General features: G+C 44.9%; 1 protein-coding gene and 1 long non-coding RNA gene across 12 annotated transcripts; one reads left to right on the forward strand and one right to left on the reverse strand.

The window, feature by feature from the left end:
• Positions 1–820: 820 nt before the first annotated feature.
• LOC121667158 (prosaposin) lies at positions 821–24,304 on the forward strand. 11 transcript variants are annotated; one of them, XM_042033504.1, is made up of 17 exons: positions 821–1,257; positions 10,780–10,913; positions 11,925–11,999; positions 12,686–12,811; positions 13,067–13,261; positions 13,980–14,123; positions 14,643–14,699; positions 15,824–15,832; positions 16,912–16,980; positions 17,441–17,554; positions 18,319–18,414; positions 18,613–18,799; positions 18,949–19,100; positions 19,264–19,305; positions 20,748–20,828; positions 21,368–21,475; positions 22,007–24,304. In XM_042033504.1, exons 1-17 carry the CDS (start codon positions 846–848, stop codon positions 22,040–22,042), a joined length of 2,037 nt encoding a protein of 678 aa, XP_041889438.1. In that variant the 5' UTR covers positions 821–845; the 3' UTR covers positions 22,043–24,304. The 11 variants fall into 11 exon arrangements, with proteins under 11 accessions (XP_041889438.1, XP_041889440.1, XP_041889439.1 ...); XM_042033506.1 differs by having other exon boundaries at positions 16,951–16,980; XM_042033505.1 differs by having other exon boundaries at positions 15,827–15,832.
• Positions 3,704–8,569, reverse strand: LOC121667163. Its single transcript, XR_006016941.1, has 3 exons — positions 8,559–8,569; positions 5,150–5,151; positions 3,704–3,817 (listed from the first exon to the last, which is right to left on the reverse strand). It is a non-coding gene; the product is annotated as an uncharacterized LOC121667163 (long non-coding RNA).
• Positions 24,305–24,842: the final 538 nt, after the last annotated feature.

Raw genomic sequence — 24,842 nt, forward strand, 5'->3', positions numbered from 1 at the left:
TATCGAGGACCCTTCTTCCAGCTACAGCAAGCCTTGAGTGTGGGTTTAGAAGAAGAGGGGAGCTGGTCTGGCAGCTCTGCCTAGTCGTGGGGAGCCCATGAGGGATCTGCTCTGTCCCTTGGCTGAGTTGGTTCAGTTTGCTGATTCAGTCAGGAAAACGCTGCCTTTTTTTTTTTTTTCCTTTCTCCTTTCTGGGTTAGTTTGTTTTTCCAGTTAGCTGTATCAGTGCAAGGGGCACAGCAGAAGTAAGAGGCTGGGAGATAGCAAGTGAGTGAATTCAGGCTGTTGTTCTTAATTGTGCTTTTAATTGCTGTTCATTTGGACCACAGGGATGCCTGGCTGCCCTGTGACAATGGGGAGCCTTCCCTGCAGGACAATGAAATAAACAGCATTCCCATTGCCTCCCAAGCAAGATGGGACGCCCGTGAGTTGGAAGTGCTGTGGTGGCAGATGCCCAGCAGGATGTTTGGTTGTGTGGAGACCTCACAGCACATCCTGCTATCTGAAGGAGGCCACAGGGAAGCTGGGGAGGGACTCTTCATCAGCAATTGTAGTGACAGGACAAGGCGGAATGGGTACAATTTGAATGAGAGGTAATTTAGGTTGGATATTAGGAAGAAACTTTATTACTGTAGGGGCAGTGAGGCACTGGCAGAGGCTGCACAGGGAGGTTGTGGATGTGCCATCCCTGGAACTGTTCAAGCCCAGGTGGGATACAGCCTTGAGCAACCTGGTCCAGTGGGAGGCCCATGGCAGGGGGTTGGAAAAGGTCCATTCCAACCCCTTAACACTACGTCTCCATGTTGGTGTGTGCCTCAATGACATGCTGCCAGCCTGGCAGGTCTATGTGCGGGGACTCCTGCCTTGGGGACTTCCACTGCCTCAGGGCAGAGCCCGTGGACGCAAAAATCGCCTTGAAGGCTTTTCTTTTTTCCGGCCTAACACCGCCGTCTCCAGTAGCGGGGGCTCGCAGAGGGCTCCGGGGAGCCGCAGCTCCGGCCTTCAGAACACAGACCCAAGGCCGCCATTTTGCGCTCCCCCGAGACGCCCCCACACGCCCCCGCCCCTCGCCGCTGTCCCGCCAGTGCGCGTGCGCGGGAGGCGGGGCGGTGTGCGCGCGTGCGCGCCCCCGCCGCTATATAAGGGTGGGAGCGGCCGGCGTCGGCGGCGCCGCATTGCAGACGGATAACGAAGCGGTGATTATGGCGCGGCCGCTGATCCTCGGGCTCCTCAGCCTCCTTGGGCTCCTGGCCGCCGGTGAGCACTGCCCTCCGCCTTCCGAGCTCGTTCCCCGTCAGCTGAGCCCCGGCGGGCTCGAGGAGAGGTTCTCTGAGCGCCCAGCGGGACGAGGGCAGCGCGGAGGGGGGAAGGCCGATCCTAATGCTGTTTGTATTCCCTCAACAGGACCCGCTCCCAGATCCGAAACAGAGGAAGCAGCGATGAGGGAGGGTGGTGGGAGTGGGGCTTTCAAGGGCGCCTTCGGGATGGCTGTGGTGGAAATGCTGTGTTTGGGGGGGGCGGGTCGCCCAAAAATAGCCCCAGGGAGAAGCGGGGAGTCCCCTTGAGGATCCGGCCATTCCCGCTGCTGGTAGGGAAATGACTTCCCGATGGCACGAATCGGGCAGCTCAGACCCCAGGTTGGTGGGGACAGTTGGGAGGGACTGTTTTTCCTGCCAGCAGCGGTGTTTATCTCCGTCACTTCAGGGATAGATGGCTGCTAATCCTCTTGCAGATGGTGGGAGGTTGCCTTTGCTGTTGTGTTTTTGCATTAGGAGCTCCTGCTCCATATGGAAAATTCCACTGATTCTGCTGCTCGCTGCCTCGGTACCTGTTGTTGCTGAGGTGAAAATGATGGGAAGAATAGATGATACTCTCCCTTCAGCTGTAGGATTAGAGGTTAGAACATGCGATGCTTGTGTTTTGTGCATTGCAGAAGCTTGACAGAGGTATGGAAATGCTTCATAGTCTGATGAGTGGTAATACACCTTTAGGTTGTGGGGTGGAATAGCCAGAACCCCCAAAATGTAAGGATGTGATGTACACAGTTACTTGGCGAATTTTCTTCTAAATAAGATTATTTTAATCTTAGAGCTTATTTGCTTACAAGTTTAACCTGCGGCATTTCTAAAAGCAACCAAGAGAAAAAGCCCAACTGGCTGTTTAAAGGCCACAGGAGTAACCAGGTGGCATAGCACAGTAAATGACCCTATGAAATTTTTCATGATTGTACTTTACTGTAGTTTTAATGTCATGAAATCATAGAATGGCCTGGGTTGGAAGGGATCTTAAAGGTCATGTAGTTCCAACCGCCTGCTGAGGACAGGGACACTTTCCCCTAGATACACTGATAATATTTAATATGCTGATACGTGGGCTGTTTAATGGATTATCTCAGACTTTTCAGTCAGGAAGCAAGAAAGCAAATGCCAGCTTTCAATCTGCATGTGTATCTGCTTTAATAGTGTCTTTTGAGTCTGCTCTACACTGGGTTAGCTGCCATCAGTTACCACTCCTGGGACTGTTTCTAAATCGCTGAAATCATTGCAGTTTCTTGTGCTTTGGAAATGAAAAGGCTTCACCTTGAAGTATCCACCAGCTTTCCCTTTAGTGTATTTAGGGAAATTGTAATGAGAAACCAGTTCGGCAATGAGAGTTTGCTTGGCCTACATGTTAAAGGCATGCTATGCAGCTGAGGGTAGCAGGAGACTAGTCAGGCCTGTTTTTCCTTAGGAAGTCGCTCTTTTAACACAAATAAACAGCTGTCTTTTTTCACCAGGGTTCTGTTATGAGTGCTAATTGCCTCACCTACCATGCAGATTTTCCTGAAGATTTTGCTGTGACTACCCGAAACACCGTTTTCGTCTGCTGAGCTCGCTAATTAGCTGTATAAAAATTCAGCCACCCTTGTCAGATCCTAATGGAGTCACTTGGCTGCCTTACAGGCCGTGAGGGTTTTTGGTTGACCTACTTACAGAGCTTCCGTGCATCTTCCCTTTAAGGGAGATACAGAGGAATTAAAGCAGGCTGTACAGGTCCTGGCACCTCCGGACTACTGATGCACACTCTGATTATTCCGTGTCTTTGAGGCCAGGGAAGGAGGAGGAAGGCTGGCTGTGCTGTTAAAGTGGGACTCAGTTTCTCTTTAACTGAATATTTCCCCCCTTTTCCTAAATTAAGTTAAGCTGGGAGTGGAAAGTAAAAACTTTGAGGATATGATTTTTTCCACATCCACCCTCCCCTAAAATAGTAGACTTAAAACCTTGTAAGGGAGGAAGATTCAAGTTAATGTGTATGTTCTCTAGGAAACACTGGTCAGAACATCTGGGGACAGGAAATTTGTAGGCTGAGTTAGCCTGTCTTGGATTTTCTTGAGGGTGTGAATGAAGCAGATAATTGGACTGTGTTCTGTAGTTTGCAGGCTTGTTCTGCTATCAGTGTGGTTTCTAACAAAGAAAGCCAGGCTGCAGCCAACTGCTGCAGATTAAATTAGAAGAGTGGAGGGTGTCTTGTATCAGCAGTGGTGTGTCCAGCAGGACCAGGGCAGTGACTGTCCCCCTGTGCTGGACACTGCTGAGGCTTCACCTCACATCTTGTGTCCAGTTCTGGGTCTTCATTCACTACAAGGACACTGAGGTGCTGGAGCATGTCCAGAGAAGGGAACGGAGCTGGGGAAGGGTCTGGAGGGTAAGTCCAGTGAGGAGCAGCTGAGGGAGCTGGGAAAGGGGCTCAGCCTGGAGAAAAGGAGGCTCAGGGGGGCCCTTCTCACTCTCTGCAACTCCGTGACAGGAGCAGGGAGCCAGGTGGGGGTCAGGCTCTGCTCCCAAGGAACAAGTGACAAGCTGTGTCAGGGGAGGTTAAGGTTGGAAATAAGGAGAAATTCCTTCTCGGAAAGGGTTGTCAGGCCCTGAAATGGGCTACCCAGGGAGGTGGTGGTGTCACCATCTTTGGAGGTATTCAAGAAACATCTGGACCTGGCACTCAGTGCTCTGGTTTGGATGACAAGGTGGTGACTGGTCACAGGTCAAACTTGATGATTTTAGAGGTATTTTCCAACCTAAATGGGGCTGTGATTATATAAAAATAAAACCTGTGTTTTGTTGGAGGAGTAACTGGATACGAGGCACTGTCAGGCCATCACATACCGTAGCAGGTGCTTTGATAGCACACCAGTCATATGCCCTGTGCAAACCTGCCCTTGCACAATCCCCTCCTTGTTTGCTGGGGAGGTATAAATAGAAAGGGTTGCTGTTGGTTGTGTCTGGAGGAGCTGAGCCAGCCGTTCTGCCTGCTCCCAGTCACGCTGGGCCGAGTGCTCCATTGGAGCCGCAGAGCTGCCTGAGCCCAGTGCGGCCTTTCTGCACTCCTGATTTGTGCTGTTTGTGCACCAGAAAGGAGCTGTTCTGGGAGCCTCCGAACACCGAGATGATGTGGAGGCTGGAGCAAGAGAGAGGGAGCTTGTCAGCAAAACTGGATCTGTCACCTGATGTCAGCTGAAGCTTCCCAGGAGGCTGGACTGTGGCTATTTCAGGGAAGGCTCTTCTGGTATAAAGTGCAGGGACATTTTGATTTTGTATCTGTGGGGGAAGCAGGACCAATTACTGCTGCTTGCTATGGGTTTTTGTTTTAGTATCTCATGTAGATCTGATTCTTCGGAGCAGGTTGGGGCAATGCCTTAGAACTCTGTGACATAAAAAGAGAGAATTTATTTTTTCTGAAAGGATTTACTCACTTTGTTTTATTTTTTTTCATTATGGAGCAGCTTTTAAATGCAATTCATTTGCTGCTATTAAAATATCAGAGTTGCTTTTGCAATTTAAAAAGGCTACGTTGACGTGTGTGTATATATTTCAGGGCAGTGCCTCTATGTATATGGTCATGGGGCAGTGTTTGGTTTCAGCTGCTAGATAGCAGATTTTCCCAGTCTTTGTGCTGTGGATATGTTTGTCTGGTGAAAATGGGCTGTTAAATACAGGATTGCTGCAGAGACTCACATGAAATCTGTCCCCTGCATCCCTGCAAAAAAGCCCTCAGAACAAAAGCAGAAAGAATGGAGATGGACAACAAGTATGCCCAAAACATTTTTGTGTATTTCTTCAGGGATCTGCTGCTACTCATAACTTTGGGAATATCTTAGCATACTGTATGGGACCACTTACTCCTGATGACTACCAGGTGCCCTAGAACATCCACTTCTCTTCTGGATTCTGCCGTAGAAAATCTCAGGCTGAAGTCAGGCCTTGCTTGGCAACATACGGCCAACTTGGAGATTATTCTCTTGCAACCTTTGTAGTTACCTGGGACAATTCACTGGGCCAATAGAGGTGATTTTACTGTCCCACCTCATCCAGTTCTCTGCTCTCTGTAACTTCATTGTGATTGCTTGTACCTACACAAACTGCTTCTCTTGCCATGCTTCTGGTGAGGGAAGCAAGGGAGCACCTGAGGTAGAGGCAGTGTCCCAAAATGAGAATGAGCTCCCCACTTTGGGGAGGACCCTGGTTGTGGTGTTAACTCCAAATTAATTTCTTGCCCATCACTCTAGTTAGAAATGTTTCAGGCTTGGTTTTTTGTCAGTAGATACTGGACAGGAAGACTCATTTTTAACTGGAATGCTGGTAACACTAGCCACATTTCCTCCAGTTTTTCTTCAAATTGCCTGTAATCCCTCAAATGTTATGGTCACTTTTACTGCCTCATTAATCCAGACGCATAGAGTAGCCCTTTGGCAAGAGTCACTGGTGTGTGATGCAGTTATGACTTCTGAAGTTTTACTATTAACTGACCAGAGAGGCTGTGAAGTATTGGGCCCTTCAGATAACTTTAGGTTGGGGTCACTCCTTCACTTCTTGACACTTTGTAAGCTTCAGTGAAGAGAGGTTGATCCCTCTTGACTTCTTTAACTTAAACACGCTTTGCTTTTGCAAGTATCAAAGGACATGGGGAAAAGTCAGTAACTAACAGAGCACAGATGGCAGAGGCTGATGCATTCACTTGGTGTTTGGTGTCTCTGGGAGATAATGAATGACTTTTTTTAACATTGCAAGTAGGACAGCCTGAGAATAACATCCCTCCTGATGAATAGGTTAATACACTTGGACAAGTTGGACTGTCACAAAAGCATAAGAGTTGACAGCACCCCAAATGATCTTCACATTTTACTTCAATCCATTGAGTTGAACAGCAGCTCAGCACTTTCCTTGAGGTTTTTTTTTCCAAATTACAGGTTAATTTGTCTGTAACCAAGGGTTTTTCTAGCAGTTTGGTTTGGAGGAGGCTGGAGTCTTCAGGTTGAATTTCTCTGTGTTCTGGATGGTAATTTTCTAGTTCATCCTTTGGCTCTTTAAGGTATCTGGTCTGGGTCCTTAGAATCCCTGTTCACTGATGCTTATATAAGGTGTTAACTTTAAGTCTCATTTGTAGCTTCAGGGCAGCTTTGGAGGGGATTTCTTGGGATGTTTTTCTGAGAATCTAAGGGAAAAAATTCTGACTGGCTCTCCGTGGAAGAAGAGTGACACAAATGCTTGAGGGAAGGGAAGGTGTTTTCCAAGAAAGGTAATTGCCTAGCAGTTTTCCTGTAGCTGTCCTTGCAGAATGATAATCCAGACATTATAAGCTTCCTTTTAGGTCCCTGTTTCCTGGAGAGGAGTGGAGAACTGAGCTGTGCTTTCACATGCAAGGCTCTATAAGCCAAGTGGAAAAGGTGATATTTTCTGAGGGTCCATCACCTCTACTTCTCAAATTTGTGTCTGTGTGTTAGGATAAACTTGGTAAAGCAAAGGCTGTTTTTCCTTAAATTGAAGAAGCTACATCTGAAGTGGTTCAAGCAGGGAGAAACCAGTGAAAAGGACAAGTAGAGAAACACCTTGGCCTTCACAGATAAACTTGTTTGATGCTCTAAAAATAGTGGCTTGCAAGAACTTCAGGAAACAGGGGGGACAGGTCTTGGTGGGCATGACATGTGACTGTTGAGAGCTAATCTACAGAGAAAGGAGAAATCTATTAAAAAAATAGATGACCTTAGATAAGGAAGAATATATAAAATAGAGATGCTAGAGATAACAAAGGAAGTAATTCCCTTGGGTTTTTCCATCAAGCGTTGAGAACTCTGTGAGGTAACTGATGGTGCTTTGCTTTCTCTTGGTTTGCTGCTGTGCTGGGGATGTGACATACCATGTTAAAGTATTGCTCCTTTTGTAGCTAAGGCTATTTGGAGGGAAGAGTTAAAACTCAAAACTATTTGTTCTGAGGCAGCACAAGGTCTTAACACACTTCACTGGCATGTTTGCTTTTGTTGTAATATAAGTTAATATAGGAGGGAAAAATTCTGTTTCATAGTTAAATAGGAGAACAAGCTAAAAGGGAAAAAGTGGTAAAGAGTAAAGAGTTTCCATCTATTCTTTTCTGAATCTGCAAGATCTGAATTAATGCTGCCTTTTTTTAGCTTTGTTTTTGTTTTTCCCAGAATGTTCAGAAAAGGAGGGTGGATTTTGTTGCAATGAAGGTGCATCCTTTCATATTAGATACAATATTTCAAACAAAAGTACTTCCACATATTACAGAACAAACTAATAGAAGTTTAACTGACTTTGAAGTAACTGTGGAAGGTGTCAGAAAAGAAGCCGTGATTAGTGTGCATCATCTTTATTCTGTAGTTGCTCTAAAATGTGCCAAGCATGTGTGGCCTTAACAAGCAGATTTGCTTAGTCACTGTGTGACTGGAAAGTTCTGTACTGAAAACATAAAATTTAGAGTTGTCTTTTCAGAAGAAAAGAACTTTGCCATGTCCTTTGCAGCAGAAAGGGCACTGCTGTTCCATCATTTTCTGTTTTCTCTAGGTAAGTTCATCTTGTAGGTTCATCCTGTGGTGTAGCTGATTCAGGTTTCTTGAATCTGTTGGCTTTTTTGACAGAAAGGTCAGAAGGTATAGTGGCATTTCCTCTTGCTCTGATGTTGTGCAGGAGTGAGGACTTTAAATAATACCAGTGGGAAAGTGTTTGGAGTGCGCACTTCCATCCTAAAACAGTTTTTAGTCACTGGCTTACTTCTTCTGCCTCTTAATCCCTGTTATTTTCAAGTTCTTGTAAGATTGTCTTTGGTCCTCTCTAGAGGATGGCAGATAGAATTAGTGTCCTTATTGTCAAATTTGAGGTGACTGTGTGCCCAGTGGCACTGCTTTGAGCAGAATCTGAACAAAGTGTTGCTGTTTACACCCCTTCTGAGAAAATACTTCTTTTTCAGGGTGGTGAGATGTAGTGCAGGGAAACAGTGCAGTCAGAGGCATGAATAGTCAATGCACTGTCAAAAATCAATCTAATTTTAAGACTTTTTCTTTTCCTCCTTGTGAACAAGTTGGAGCATTGTGACTGTGTGAGCATCTGATACAGAAGCCATGCAACAGGAAATTTGTGAAAGACACACAGCCAACAAAGCTGATAAGTAAAAATAAATCTGAAGCACAGTATTTTTTAAATGCACTTAATAATGACCTGTTGCTAAGGCTGTGAGGAAGAAGGAACAATACATTGTTCTGAAGCTGGTACAGATCTGAAAAGTCATACAGTGACAGGATCTTAAAAGTAAAAAAGCAAACAAAACCAGAGAGCTCACTAAGAGCCTGATCAAACCAGTGCAAGTGACAGCATGAATGCCTCCATTTGGCTTTTAACACTCTCCTAAATCAAGAGTTTGATAAACTGCTTGGAATAACTATTACTGGAGTTGTATAGTTCAGTTTTGTAGTCTATAGTATGCTTCAATGTAGGGGGGGGTAATTGTCTTTTGATAAAGGCATACGTTAAAAGCTGTACTTGTAAACAGTTGGGAACCCTTAATTCCACTGCTTAAAGTCCAAGTCTTGATTGACTTTATTCAGAGCTCGGCTCTGCCTTCCAGAGCCTTCCTACCACTGTTCAATGCCAGTATCTGAAAGGGAAGAATAACTTTCCCTCAACCAAGTGTATTCTTGTTAATTGTCACTCTGCCAGAGCTGACAGCTCTTTGGCTGGCCAGTCTGACTTTTAAAGTTAACTATTCTTAGTGCTTGCAGATCAATAATGCTGGAGTTTAGAATAGACTGTAAATACTTTGCTAACCATACATTATTAGAAGCTTTGAAGTCTTACTCGTGCATTCTCCCAAGCAATACCAGTGTACTGTACTGCTCAAGAATAATATGCAATGAAGGCTTTTGGCTGGGAAGAGAGGGTGGCAAGCATCAAGCTCTTGTGTAAAAGATTAGGCGTGCAAAGCACATTTTTCTTAAAATGAATGGGTCATTCCTCTGAAATCCAGTATAAACAGGCTTTATAAATCAACAGCTGAGAAGGCTACAGAATGCCACCTATAAAGCGGTGTTTCTCTGGCTGTTTGATGAGTGGTGGCCATGTACCTTCTAGATGCACTGGTAATTCAGCTTTAAATCAATCCTCTAACTGCCTAGAACAAGACGTGAGAAATGGAAAAGTGATTATTCATCTGTTGTAACCTTATTAGAAGCTTCACAGGAATGAAACAGCTTAAATCCTGCCTCGTGGTGGACAGTGTAATTTGCCAGGGTTTTGTAATGTGTGTTGATGTAAAGATAACAACACCTGTACAGCTAATAGGTTTGAACAGGTTCGGTTTATATTTTGTTTTGGGGATTTTTTTTTTTATTTTTTAAACTTTGGCAGGAGTGCCTTGTAGGCTTGGATCATGGTGGGTTTCTTTGGAGCCTGTCTGCTGGAGCCTTTCAGGAGTTGTTTCTTAATTGGTTAGTACAATGTAGGGCATTGTCTCCTGAAGATACAGAGCTTACTGACAGATAGGATGGTTTCAGAAACTGGTAGAAATTGGGTGTCAGGTCCAGACAGCATAATTAAAAAAAAGAAGCTTGGAAAGTCAGTGAAAATGTGCATTTGATTCACTTGTCCTACTGATTACTCATAGTGCAGATATTTTACAATTCTTTACCAGGACTGTCCAGTAAAGGTGTGCTGTGTCTTACTTGAAAACTTTATAGGTTGCAGGGCAGTCCCACATGGGATGGGAGGTAATGTCCAAAAAAGGACTGGTACATTTTTTCACCCCCACAGATTTTTCTGTACACAGTTGAAGGCCTGACCAAGAGAAAAAAAGGAAGTGTAAGTAGGTTTAGTAGGTTTGATAACTATGATAGAACATTCCTTAAGAGCATTCTTAAAGCTTTCTGTTTATGGTCAGTGTTTTGGTCTGTACCTGCTCTTTAGTCTTCCATGCAATATGCACATTGTTGTGGCTCCTAATCTAATTTCTGCCCTCACTCTCTAACTTGCTGTGTGAGAACAGGATGGTTCATGTGGGAGGAGGAATGCAGACAGCAATTGCAAGCTGGTTCAGAGTTGAAGTGACAGTAGGACAGGAGAACAGGAAGGTTGTAGCTTTGGAAATCAGCTGAGGAATAGATTTCTGTAATGAGCAGTTTTTCTGTTTCAAGTCATCTGGTAGTTCTTTGTGTGCTAAGCAAAGTGAGGTTTTCTATTTTCGGGATTTTAAAAATTTTTTTTACAAAAGGTGGATGATGGGGGAAGGGACTGCTGAGGTGCTGAGACTTGGGCACTTCATGAGGGAAGTTCAACTGTTGTGGCTTTTCTAGTTTTTTTTTTCTTTGAATCTCTAATCAGAGTTTGGGATGCGTAAAAAATTGCTGGATTGAAATGTGCTTAAAAAGATTAATAAACAGGTGGTTGTACTGCTTGCTTTGCAGTGGGAATCATCCAAGCACACAGCTGGAAAGGTTGATTCTGTTTCTCTCTCTGGCAGCCGTGGCAAGCCCTGTCCTGTGGCAGAAGGAATGTGTGAAGGGGCCGGAGGTGTGGTGCCAGAGCATTCGCACCGCGTCGCAGTGCGGGGCGGTGAAACACTGCCAGCAGAATGTCTGGAACAAGCCTGCCGTGGTAAGTGTCAACCTCTGAGACCTCCCAGGCCCACCTGGGGCTGAGGTGGCTGGTTTCCATATGCTGAGGAAGATTTTTCAAAGCCTCTGATTGGAGTTAAGTGCTACATCTGACTCTGTCATTTGGGTGCTAGATAAACGTTGCTTTTCACTGCTCTGTCTTGCACAACTTGTCTGCTGACTTCTCCCGTGACCTGTTGTACAATCACCCAGCAATGTATGGAATGGAGCTTGTGGATTTCACTTGTTCCTCTTTATTACTGGCTCCTAATTCATAGGAATCTTTTCCGAACTTGAGCAATTACTATGAAAAAAGCTGTGGATTTCTTTAGGTCTTTCTCAAAGGTTACAATTCCCAGAAAGATGCGGCATATACTAAATTATGAAAGTCATGACAGTAAATAGTAGTACCAATATTACATTTAGTGCAGCTTTTCAAGTTGCATTTGCACTAAATGTGAGGGCTGCTTTACTAGATGTAGCTGTAGTTTGGGTATTGTTTCACAGTTTTCTAGGGGAGAAAAAGGTGTTTTACTCACAGATGCATTCAGTCCACATTGGCTGTGTCTGTGCAGAGGTACTTCAGTTTAAGGAAAAACAGGGGAAGGGAGGAATGTCAGAGCACCATTACAATGATTGAAGCTGCCTGAAATGTTCTAAGATTACTAGCAAGTATGAATGCACTGAAGAAAATGGTAAAAGAAGAAGGTGTCTTGGGGCAATCAACTATATTATACTTCAAGGGACTGGGACAAGGTGAAATGAGCAAGTGGTAGCATGCCAGCTTTTTCATACAGTGTTGGTTTACTGAAGAAACTGGAGCTAGACATGCTTGAAATAGCCTCACTCTTTGTTTAAAAATACCTTTTCCCACCCTGGCCTCAACCAGTATTTCTTCCTTAACTTAATTCCAAATCTGTTTGTTCTTTTTGTTGTTCTTTTCAGTTGTTCACACACTTCTCTTACAGGCAGTTAATTCTTTCTCCAAGTAACTCTCTGCTTTGCTCTCCAGAGCAGTATTCCCTGTGACTTGTGTAAGGAGCTTGTGACGGTGGCTGGCAAGGTTTTGAAGGATAATGGCACTGAGGTAAGCAGAGCTCCTTTTCTCCTCACCCCAAAACACTATTTGGTTTCAAGATCTCGTGGTGAGGGGGTGGAAGAGTAGTCTGTTTTCCTAACATAAGCAGCAGATGTTGAAAGTGCATGAGGAAAAGGCTTTTAAACAGCCTTTATTGGTTTAGAAATTAGCACATTCTAGAGCCTCCCATGCCTTAACACATCTGTGATTGACTGTAGATGCTTAATAAAATTGTTCTTGTGCCAGTGGGGCAGCAGTCTTAAAAGATAGGGCACTGCAGTCTGTAGGAGTGAGTGGTTAACCAAGTGAGTAAACCAAGTGGCCTTCATTTTGTTTTCTGAGCACTGCTTCCCTTTTTCTTTTGTCAACCTGTGAGTTCTTTGGATAAACAAGTCATGGTCCCACGAGCCCATAAGTTCACTTTCTGCTCTTAAATGTAAATGTTTGGTTCTGGTGAGGCTGGACTGTGCAGGCCACACAAGCAGTGTTACATGTTTTTGCTGTGGCAGGGTCTCATTGAAGGTCCAGAACTGGGGAAAATATGTCTATAGTGTAGAACCTCATTCTAGTTTTGCTTGTTCCTACCTGGACCTACCTGAGTCTGAGGAGCTAGTTTCAGGCTTTGTATTGAGCATTTTGGTAATGGAAGGAGCATTTGAGAGAGAGATTATCTATGCTCACCGCATCTTTCATAGGACGAGATCCGCTCTTACTTGGAAAAGACGTGCGAGTTTCTTCCTGACCCAGGCCTGGTCTCTGAGTGCAAAGAAATTGTGGATTCCTACCTTCCAGTTATCATGGATATGATCAAGGAAGAGCTCGTAAGTAGATAACAATTTTCAGCTGTTGGTATTAAAAGTTGCGCTCCTGTTGATGCCCAAATTTCTCTTCCGCGTAAGATTGTGCATAGGATCTTTCAATCCTGTGTGGATCACTGGTAGTATTAGTTTGAAGCCTGCTTCCTTGCTGTGAAATGTTTTCCCTGTCTTACCATGTTTCAGCTGAATGACTCTCTACTCTGAGCTTTAAAAGTGGCATCAGTTTGGAGCTTTATGTGTGTATCTTGTCTCCCCTAGGATAAACCTGAGGTTGTGTGCAGTGCCCTCGCTCTGTGCCAGTCCCTTCAGAAGCACCTTGCAGCAATGAAGCTCCAGAAGCAGCTCCAGACCAATAAGATCCCAGAGCTGGATTTCTCTGAACTGGCATCCCCGTTCATGGCTAACGTGCCTCTTCTCCTTTACCCTCAGGACAAGCCCAAGCAGAAGCTTAAGGTAAGGGTGCCAGGGCTGTTCCAGTGTGGACCATATGTATAATCTCGGATTAAGTTCTACAGTCTGTAAAGGCAAGTCTTGTGCTGTGCTGTTGCCATCCAGGACTGTGGTAATCAAGCAGGTCTTGCTGGAAACAATTTCTTCTGAGAGAAAGCTTGGCACCAGGGTTCAAAGGAAGAACAACTCTTCTCATATTTTGAGCAACCTGCTAGCTGTGCCCCTCAGGGGATGCATTTGTCTCTGAATGTAGAGGTGACAGACTGGATTGGAAAAGAGCAAATAGTTGACAAAGGGGGAATAGATGAGGCAATGAACTTGGGTGCAGAGGCTGAGTGTTGACAGCAAGCCGGGGTGTGGGAGTTGAGCAGTGACTGGATTGAGAACAAGCTGCTGTGGGTGGAGCAGATAAGAACTATGCTGGATTTAGAAACCTCCCCACTGTGGTCTGTAACAAAACCAAGAGATTTGAAGATTGGGTATCTTAACTGTTATCTCTACTTTGAAGCCAGGTAGGTACCTAATCTCCATCTAGTGGCTGGTGCACACACCAGCAGTAGCTTGTCTCCCTACTAGCTCAAGCTTCAAAGTATTCTACAGGGTGTTTATTAAGGTTTGCATATTGCTCAGAATAGCTTGTAAAACTTGGTAGTAACAGAAGCATCTAAAACATGTCATGTGAAGTTATGTCAACTTCAGTTTCCTTCCACTCTTTGTCCAGGCGAGTGGGGATGTGTGCCAAGATTGCATTCAGCTGGTCACTGATGTTCAGGAAGCTGTGAAGACAAACTCCTCTTTTGTAAAGTCTTTGGTTGCTCATGCCAAGGAAGAGTGTGACCGTTTGGGACCAGGGATGTCCGATATGGTAAACTGTCCTTTTTTGTTGAAAAATTCTGTTCCGGTAAGCAAACATAAAATAGTTTGCTCAGTGCCTTAATCCCCTGATCATATTCTCTATTTAATATCACAAAGGAGACTCTGATGCATGTGTTAACACAGTAGAACAATAACACTAAAATTGTAAACTTAATGGTCAGGAAAGTTGGGTGGGGTGTGTGGGACTGGAGAGGAGGAGAAAAACTCCAGATTGCTTTTAGCCATTAAAGGCCTTTTTCACAAAAATGGTCTGGCTGGGTAATGTGGTCGTATCAATGAGGGGGAGGGCTCTTTGACCTGAGAGGAAGAGAAAAGGCTAAGCAGTTAACTGTGCAGCAGTTTAGTAACCTGCAATGCCATTTTGTATTTGGGACAAGCTCTGAAAGACCTGTTGTTATGAAGTAGAACAGGTAAATTAATACCTTGAGATGTATTAGAAAATTCTAGATGAACTCTACAGCATGAGTGGTTTGATAGTCACAAGACTTTCTTTTCCCAATTCCTGCAGTGCAAGACCTACATCTCTGAGTATTCTGACTTGGCCATCCAGATGATGATGCACATGGTAAGATCAGCAGAGTGTAATATTTGCTCTCAATTAATTTTTCTGGCTTATGTAGCTGGCTTCTTTGGGAACAGGAAACATGCACTGCAATAAAACTTTGGGGAGAGCCCTTGCTCTGTAAGTCTTGGTGTTAATGCTTTGAACTTGGTGTTTGAATAATAATTTCAGTTTCAAGATGCTTTCTTCAGCACTTTTCTTTCCATTTTATAACCACTTCTGCACTGCAAAAGGCACTTTCATCCTTTGAAATGTGAAGATACATTACACATGTTTCTTTATATTCTTTTATCTCAGTCCTGTACTTACATCACTTCCCCCTCCCCCAAATACTGTGTTAAGGATATTAGAGTTGTCTTTGTCACAGTTTTGTAAAATTGGCTCACGTGTTAGAGATAAGGTGTCTCCTGGAAGCAAGGCTAAACATCCTTCTGGAATTGCTGTCTCAGGGCTCCTGCTCTCTGGGCTCTTGGCAGGAGCCATGCAAAGTGAGTGGTACCTTCTGCAGCAACATGCATTTACCTCTGACCACCTCGATAGCACCTCTTTATCCAGAGAGCTGAGGGCCTTTAAAAAAAGAGCTTAGCCTTTCCTTAGAGAATGCAGTCCCTAGATGCCACAGGTGACACAACAAATTACAGGTGAGTTTCTGAGTATAATATGTGGCTGACTTGAACCTGAAGTTGGCAACATAGTGGCCTTTTTTTGTTTCCAGTTGCTAAAGGCTACTTAGAAGCTCATTGTGTTTCTTAAACATTCTGGGGGGAAGTCCATCTTTGTTCCAGCAGCACTAAGTTTCTCATTTTAAGCATTGCAGTGCAGTGTGTTGTTAATACCTGAAATTGGAATGTGACTACACCTTGTATGCATCTAAGTGTTGTCCGGCCTCTTCGGAGGTAGTCTTGCCCACAATGCATTAATAACTGCAAATGAATAATGCTGGTTAGCACTGTGCAATTAAATGGGAGTTGCTCTAGCTGAGGATCTTTGGGGTGGGGACTGTGTCATATTCTATTATCTTCGTGGAAAGAATTTATGCAGTTCCAAGTGCTTGACATGTTTTTTTCTCTTAACTGTTATCTTAATTTCTCCTTTCTTCCTCTGTCTCCAATCTCCCCTGTCAACAGAAGGATCAGGTAGGTGAGCAACTTGCCTGTGGTGGTAGCCTGCTTGTAGTTCACCCTTTGCTCTTAAAGAGCTTGTGGTTCACTTCTTGCTCTCTTAGCTGTACACATGGTGTGATTGTACTCAGTGCTGACAGATACAAGGGATATTTATGTGATTAAAACAGAGAAAGACTGTAGGCTTCATCCGGTGCATCAGTCCTACTTCCAGCTCCAGATACCACTTTGTGCTACTAAGATTTCAACTTGATTATGCCTTGGCCAGTAGACCAGAAAATATCCTCCCTCTTATAGAAGGAGGATAGATGTGGAAAAAGCATGCCAGTGGCTCCTGTCAGCTGCTGGTTTGAAGTCTGGGCTCAAAAGGGCTTGGAGCAAAGCTGTCCCCAGGTCTTTCCTTGGTTAACCTTTAAATCCAGAACAGTGGTATAGATGTTTGAAGTATATGAATTGAAAAGATGAAGGCTGCCTGGAGCAATTTGGGCTTTTAATTTAACCTGTCCTGTGAGACCTTGTGTCTGTCATGTCTCTGTGAGAGAACATGTGTGTATGTGGGTGTTGCTGTAACATTAATACCTGGAACTGCTTCTGACAATGCACGAACCAAAGGGCTTGATTTAGGGGTGCTGCCTGGAGTAGTCTGAAGCAGCACAGTATCTCTGGTGTGCTGCTTTTGCCTGTGCATGAGATTGTGGCATGATATATTAATATTAACTCTAGGATAAGCCTCTGCTGTAAGAAGCTTGTGACAGGTGAGATGTGATCTTCTGATTACCTATAGGACCAAGGGTGTCTTTTTCTAGCTTAAGTAAACTTTAGGTGGGAAAATTCAAGTTTTGTGTCTCTCTCACTTTGCGTATCCTCCTCAGAGCAGTTTGCCTCATATCTGGCATTTCTTTGTGCATTTAGTAATGTATGTTTCAAAAAAGAAGTGCATGAGGAGTGTGTTTCTTTGAGAAAGACTTAGCCTTTCTAAAGACTGATACTGTTTGCTCTTTTCTCTTACTGTGAGAAGAGCATGTGAAGTTCAGTTGTTGCAGTACAAATGGTTAGGCTTGAGTTTTAACAAGCTCAACTTTTGTTTCTCGTAGGCTGTGTTCAGTAATGCAAGAAACTGTTTCTGTTTGCAGAATGTGATGTTTCTGGCAGCTTTAAAGAAGGTAGTTTGTGGATGAGGAAAGAGGTTCTTTCTTCTTAGGCATTTCTTTCAGCTTTTGGGTGAACTCTGAAGTCAGGATAATTGACATCTCCTGTGATTACTTAAAGCTGGGGAGCAGCTTTGTGGATGCAGGTCTGATGTGATGCTGCTGGTGGCCTGTTTTGGTGTTGGTAGCTCTTAAGTCAGCTCCTTTCAAAGGGCGTGGGTAGTGTGGCTCATGGGACGTGGTTTTTTAAATGGGGGTTTTAACCTCTTCCTCTTTAACAGGAACTGCTAAATTTCATCCAGTAGCTGTCCTGCCTATAACCTTACCAAGTGCTTTGGCAATACTTGAAGTAGAAGTAGTCATGAAACTTCTAGTTGTGTTGGAGCCTTTTAAAATTTAGAGCCCTGCTCACAGGCTCTGTAGAAAGGGCAGAGACTTCTAGACTTTTAAAAATTCCTTGTACATCTCTTTTCAGCAACCAAAGGACATTTGTGCCATGGTTGGGTTCTGTTCTTCTGTGAAATCTGTTCCCCTTCAGCCTCTGTTGCCAGCTCACGTGGTTCATGAGGTGAAAATGGAAACTGTGGAGGTAAGATGGGGTTTTTGTACTTTGCTTTCCTTTTTGCTTTAGTGTAACAAACTCAGTGAAACAGAAAAAGATGAGCTTTTATGCACAGAATAATCCAAGTCTTCCTGCATATAAATTCCTGGCCTTTTCTTGTTTCTGATGCTGATTTGTGAAGTAGGAAAGCTGATGATTTGTTTCAAAACCAAAGCTACAAGGTAATGCTTCAGGATTGAAAGGGGAACTCTTGTTCCAGCAGTTCTGAGTGACACCTTAAATGTAAATTCTTAGTTTGAGTTTTGCTCTTTGTTTGGAGTAATACTTTGATCACTTTTAAAAATGGGGCAGCACTCTCTATATGCAGATGGGTGATCAGGGTCAGAATGCTGAAGCTCTTGAGTTTGAAGAAGCGCCTTGTCTTCTCCAAAGTTTTTTTTGTGAACAGGAGGATGTCTCAATTCTAGGAAATGTTGTCCTCCATTAAGGTATTGTAAAAACCACTATATATTTCCCTTGATTTCTGTCTCTGTGGGATTGCTTATTTCTTTGTGTCTACTAAATTCAACTCCTTATATAGCCTGGGGGTTGTAGTCTTGAAATTGGTCATACAAAAGGCCTGTTCATTCAGACAGGCTTTTTGCTGAGACCTTTGAGGTTGGTTTTGGGTTCTGTGTGACCTTTTGAATACAGCCCAAACTGAGCAGTTAGGTGAATGCTGTTAGGAATTGTCCCTGTCAAGTGGGGTCCATTGCTGCTGTATTGTTTGTGTATTTCTTCTGTGTACTCAGAAAGCCGTAGTTCAAGAGAAGACTTTTTCTCTGTGTGAAATCTGTGAGACCATGGTGAAAGAAGTGACTGGCCTCTTGGAGAGCAACAAGACAGAGGTGTGTGAGTTGGTGGGCATGGTACCCCTTCCTAGGCTTTGGCTGAGGTGGGGCCGTACTGAAGGGGGAAGGAAAGTTAATTTTATTGCCTGTTTTCACAACAGCAAAATTTCTGTCCTGGGTGGGACAAAAAAAGATACGCTTATGAACTGAGTCAAATTTCTCTCCCTCATTTACTCCTCCTCCCCTGTGCTTCAGGAGGAGATTGTGCATGAGATGGAGGTGGTCTGCCGCCTGTTCCCGGGAAGTGTCAAGGACCAGTGCAAGGACTTCATCGAGGTCTATGGCCAGGCTGTGATTGACATGCTCTTGGAGGCAACAAATCCTGAAGCTGTGTGTGCCATGCTGAAATGCTGTGCAGCTGGCAAGCTTCCCCAGCAGCCAGGTGGGTGATGAGGGGTCTGTGGTGTTCAGAATGAGCTGGTTCAGCTATGATGAACTCTCTCTTGAGGACACTGCAGATACTGCCTCTTTTCTTCTCTTTGGGGGAACTACCCAAGCACTGATGTTTGGTTTGGTTTTTATTTTTCTCAGTTGTAGTGAAATCTGCAGGTGGCTTCTGTGATATTTGTAAGATGGTGGTGGCTTATGCAGACAAAGAGCTAGAGAAGAATGCCACGACAGCTGAAATCGAAGCGTTGCTGGAAAAAGTCTGTCACTTCCTGCCAGAGTCTGTCAGTGATCAGGTAAGGTGTTTGTGCAGGAGGCAGACTAAAAAGCCATGGTCTTGGTGGTTGGGAACTGTCCCTGTTGAGTTGTTTGGTTTGCATAGGTCCTAACAGTGACAATTATGCTTAACTTCATTTTCTGAGTGTTTTACCTGACAGTCTGTCTACATGCTAATTTTAGGTTCGTCTCTCAAGTGTGTCTGCTTCTGCTATAAATGTCCAGGTACTCCTAACAGAGGTCTCTGTGTTTGGCCAAATGCCTTGTCCGTGGCTAGAGACAAACTGTCCACAGGTGCAGCTGGGACTGGCTTGTGTCCGGCAACCTGACCCTTCACAGATTTTTCCCTTTACTAGTTAGCACCAAAGCATAACAACTTCTCCTGTGCTGTAGAGCAAATAAAAAAGGGGGAAAAGGCTTGATCTGAGGCAGCTGAATGACCTTGCTGTGTGGCAGTCTGCCTTCCAGTCAGGAAAAGGCAGATGGAGATAAACAGAAGGATGAAACACAGAATCCTGGAATGGTTTGGGTTGGAAGGGACCTTAAAGACTAATTCCAACCCCCCTGCCATAGGCAGGGACATCTTGCAGAGTATTTGGGAAAACGAGAGAGCAGCTTCTCTTGCTGGTTTTTTAACAGCCTTCTCTGCTAAAGACTGGGAGGAGTTTGGGGTGCAGGGGGTTAGGTTTGCTCAGTTCTCATCCTTGGGAGTTGGCAGTCCTTTGAATAGATGTCTGCTTTTAAGGGCCTGAATTGACTGGCTGGATTGTTGGACTAATTTGCAGTCAGGAAAAGTTTGCCTGGAAATCCTCTGAGGACAGTGGGTGGGAACAGTTGAAGGTTTGTTGTTTTTTTTTCTCAACACTCTTCCTGTTCAGGGGATTAATGAAGTAATTGGAAGTAGGCTGCTGTAATTTCAGTGGGACACCTGTTAGACCACTGATACCAAGATTTACCTGAAAATCTTATTATGTGGCTGCTGAGTGTCAGCAAGTGGCAACTGCTTGTAAGTTTACTGGGGATAGAATATAGAGGCTTGAAGCAGCTGTGGAACAGCTCTTCCTGCTGTGAGGCTGTTTAATAGCTGTGGTTGGTTTATTAATTGATGCCATTCATCTCTGCTGAGAGTGGCAGCATCTTCCTTAGCTCTGACGTTGGCCTCTCCACTAGAGGGAGAGAGGCTGTTCCTGGCAGAAAGTGCTCCTGGTGCTGCCTGGTCTGAGGGAATGAATAGCTTGAGTCCAAGTGCTTAGGAGTCCTTGCTACTGTCCTGCTCAGGATGTTTGTCTCCAGCTGGTTCCGTGTGCTTTCCTCTTGAGACAGGAGTGATCTCATGATCAGAGATGAAGCTTTGCAGTCAAAGCTTCTCCTGCTTGGTTCTTTTCCCAAAGCCTGTCCTGTTTGGTTCTTTTCCTTGTGATCCCTTCTCTCCTCATAACCTGTCTGCAGGCAGCTGCAGGCAGGTAGGAGCTAGCAAAAACAATGTAGTTGTGTGATTAGTGCCTGACTCCTTTGCCGTCTGCAGAGCTCAAGCCTCTGTTGTATCCTTGTGGAGTGTGTCCTTGGGGTGTTCGGGGTAGCATGCAGGCATGCCTGCTGCAGACCACATATTCCTCTGCTTTCAGAGGCTCCAACGGAAGAATCTCTCACCCTGTGTTTTGTTACAGTGTGTGCAGTTTGTGGAACAGTATGAACCCGTGGTTGTGCAACTCTTGGCAGAGGTGATGGATCCCACTTTTGTTTGCACTGTGAGTATTGCATTTGGTTTTATTGAGTGCAGGCTCTGATACAGTCCTGCCTACTGTCCTGGGTGCCTTTCAGTGCCCAGCATGCAGAAACTCTGCTGGAATCAAAATCAGCACGCTGAATGCTTAGAGCAAGCCCCTTGAGCAAGGCCTGGGGCTTACTGCCTGGCCTGACTGCCAGCCTAGCACAAGGAAGGGCAGAAGGAGAGAGCTGCCAGTGGTTATCCACTGCTGAGGTTCAGTGGCAGGGTGTTGTGATGTGCCCTAAGTGTGGTGGGAGGTAAAGTGACATTTCCTAAGAAAGGTCCCTCTCTGTAAGACCTGTTTTTCAAAACTTGATACGAAGAAGTTGCAGTAACTTAATTCTCCCCTGCTTTGTGGCTGCTGGTTCAGCTGCAGGTGTGACCTCAGTGAGAGCTCTGGCAGCTCCTGCTCCTGTGCAGCTTCCACACTCACTCTCAGGTGGAAGCTCATACATAAGGCTGGACTTGAGATCTCTTGGTGCAGTTAGAAAGATGCTGACTGTGCTGCTCTTTTCCCAGAAACTCGGAGTCTGTGAGTCAACTAAAGAGCCTCTCCTGGGGAATGATGCCTGTGTCTGGGGTCCAGGCTACTGGTGTAAGAACATGGACACTGCTGCTCAGTGCAACGTACGTAAAGCAGGGTTCTGCCTCCAGTTTCCTATTGATCTTTGACAGCTCCTTCTGAGCTTCTTTTGGCTTCTACCACACTTTGAAGTGGATGAATTCCAGTTGAAAAAATAACCAAATGGGTACTAGTTTGATTAAAAGGTGTTTCATAGCTCTTAGCTTTCCTCTTCTTTTTGTATCCCCCACCTGTCTGCTAGTATTTCAGAATCTATAGTAAGGCACAGTGTCAGCTTTATATTTAGTTAGTGTTCCTGCAGCCAGCAGACCATGTCACAATCTCTCATCAGGCTCTAAAAATTGGCTTCCAGTATTGCTTTTTCTGCCAGGCCTTAATGGCTAAGGGTCATCAGCCTTTTCTGAAAGCTCCTGGCTGGTGGGACCAAGGATGTTATTTATTCTAGTCCTCTTTGAAATCACTTACTTTAAGAAAAACATATTTACTCCCAAGATCTTGGCTCAGGATAAGGTGTTGAACTGCTTGTTTGCAAACTGGGTTTTTTCCACTAATATCAGCTGTTTCTTCCCCTTTAGGCTGTTGATCACTGCAAACGTCATGTGTGGAACTAGAAGAAGAATTTCCAGTTCTGAAGGTTTGCCATGGCTCTTAGGAAATGTGGGCTGAGGTTGGCGGAGAGCTGTATCTCACCTGTCCCTCCTCTCTGCCTCATTAACAATTTGACCTTCAAGTTCCTTTGTTGTAACTCTTCTGTAGCAGTGCTGCTGTTGAAGGATCAGATCTTCATCGTTGACTTAACAAAGATATTCCCGATTGTACAGTTTAACTCATTATGCTCCTAAAAATAGTCAGTGTGTTGTAGATTTTTTTTTTTAAATCAGTAGGCTGACGTGGTTTTTTTATGTGCTGGGAACAATGACAGAGATGACGACATGAGACAAGGCTCTTATATTTTAATTTTAAAAAAAGAACAAGGTAGCAACTAAACTTTCAAATGTCTTTCTGTAGGCAGCATTGGGAAGATTTTATATGCTTTGCATTTTTAACATCTGGCTGGAATGTTTCTTTTCTATGTATGGGAACTCTAAGGGATAATGTTGAATCTGGAAATCCTTTCAGCTGGAATTTTCAAAGCTCTACAGATGCAGAGGAGGGGGCTTTGTGTGCCCAGCTAGCTTTCAAAGTAACTGGTACTTTAAAAGATGCATTTGAGTGATCACGCTTGTGGCTCATGGTGTTGTTATAGCTAAGGAAAACCCTCCCTCAGCCTTTGATCACATCCTTCTGATTTCCTTGGACTACTTGGTCTCAGCATGGGTGTTCTGCTGCCAAGCCCTGTCCAGCGGGATGTCAGTCTCCTGAAGCATGCTGGCATACCTGAGGAATGACTCTGTTTTTTCTTATCCTAGTTGCTCAATTCTGCTTAGTCTTGCAGCTTCCCACAGGCAGCCAACTGGGTGCTGAGGAGGAAGCGTGAGCTGTCACTGGAAGATGGAGGAGGATCAAGTCAGCAGGAGCTGGGAATATGTCAAAGGGAGTTCAGCATTGAGGGCAGAATTTTTTGAAAAACGGGTTTTATTGTAAACTGTTCGTTCCTTGATGTGCTTTTTTTCTCACAGCATATTTCAGTCATCTGAAACTTGTGAGGTGCTGTGAGGTCTGGGGGCACCTCCCCCTGCTACCCACCCACTCTCACTGACACCCTTCTGAGTAACTGGAGGTATGAGTTGTTATCCAGAGTTCCCATTTCTGTTGGGAAGTGCAGCAAGCAGAGATGGCAGGTGGTAGGAGCACTAAAGTAGGTATTTGAAGCTCTGCTGGCACACCTGACAGCCTGCCTTTCAGACCTCTCTGAAATTCCACTGAAATGGCCTGAAATCCCAAAAAACAGCCTTCAAGGCAGACTGCTACCCTGGGAACATGGCAGGCCCTTGATGTGAAGGGTCCTTGGGAGTGAGAATCCTGCTTGTATTCCTTGGGATGGGCCTTGCATTGGGTGTGCACTTCTGATCACATTAATCCCCACAACAGAGGCACCGAAGTAGCTCTGAGGAGACCTTGGGAAGGAGCAGCTGGGCAGATGTGGAGCTTTGAAAATTCCAGTCCTGTTCAGAAAGATGCTGGTAACTCCTGCTGTTCCTGTGGTGTGTGGGGCATGCAGGAGCTTCCCTAACAACGCTGTAGCAGCAAGTAGAGTATTTTTCCTTGGAAAACCACGGGACTGCTGGTTTTTGGTTGATTTGTGTACATACTAAAAGCCTGGGCAGTGCTAACACATGGCAGCAGAGGTTGGTCTCTCCTGTTTCCTGAATGCTGAAGCACTCATGGCTTTAAACAAGAGGAGAAAAAAGGAAAATTTCTGCTAAAGACATAAAATACCTGCAGCTTTCTGTCCTGACAGGCTTGTGCAGTGGTTCTGGTGGTGTATCCCAGCTGGGGTAGATAGAGCAGATAGGAAATGGGCTCTGTTCTTTTGGCATCACTGCCCTGGAGGGATGGGCTGTGTTACACCACGGTACAGAGGGTGGCATGTGGTGTTTTAAACTGGATGGCGTGGATCTTTCTTGGGGGCAGGTGGAGCTGCACTGACAACTTGGCAGGGTGGGAAGGTTTTATTTTCTTGGGGTTTCTAGCAGGATTCATGCTGGTGACCTGCTGGGCAAGGCAAACCAGGGGAAGTCCTGTGCTGCTGCTGGGAGTCCCTTTAGTTTTTTCCCTTCCTGTGGACTGTGGCACCTGACCTGCTTGAGTCATGCTGGGGGGACACGTGCAGTTGCTTTCTAAAGAACATTGTCTTGATTTTTTTCTTTTTTTTTTTTTTTTTTGCACAAAAGCTTCCTTAATGAACAATAAAAACTTCTGTAAACCGGTAAGTTCTTGTGTTTCATTTTTTTCATTGGCAAAGGATCTTGTTGAGGTTCCCTGTGGCTGCAGGGCCAAGAGAAGGCACATCCCAAGGTGTCACTGGGAATCTGGGACTGAATGGATTCAGGTTCCAATTAAGCTGCGTGTCCCATCAAGCCTTTGTTCTGCTCAGCATGGTTGCAGGTGGAAGAGGCTTGTCTGGGATTGCTGCTGCTCTCTTCCCTGGACAAACACAACGCCTGGTGTGAGGCAACAGCCCTGTGTTGCAATCGCTGCCTTGCACAGGCCAGAGGGACTTCTTGATACTGGCCTTCCCTGCTGACTTGCATTTAACGTGGCTTCCCTTGTGTCCTCATTCCTTGCTTGATTTCAAATAAAACATAAAAATGTCTTTTAAAGGCAGGGCACGTGGTGATGTCACGTGGCTCCAGCACAGTTTTCCCTGTCCCTGCCTGCCCTCTGCAGCCAGGTTAGTGTTGAGCAGCAGGTTCTGGGCTGCTTCTGACCTCCTGGGAATACCTGCCTGGCTCAGGTCCCTCCCTCCCT

This window comes from Corvus kubaryi, unplaced genomic scaffold (genome assembly GCF_017639235.1).
Source record: "Corvus kubaryi isolate FWS band 111438036 unplaced genomic scaffold, C.kubaryi_AGA036_p1.0 37357, whole genome shotgun sequence".
Taxonomy (NCBI): domain Eukaryota; kingdom Metazoa; phylum Chordata; class Aves; order Passeriformes; family Corvidae; genus Corvus; species Corvus kubaryi.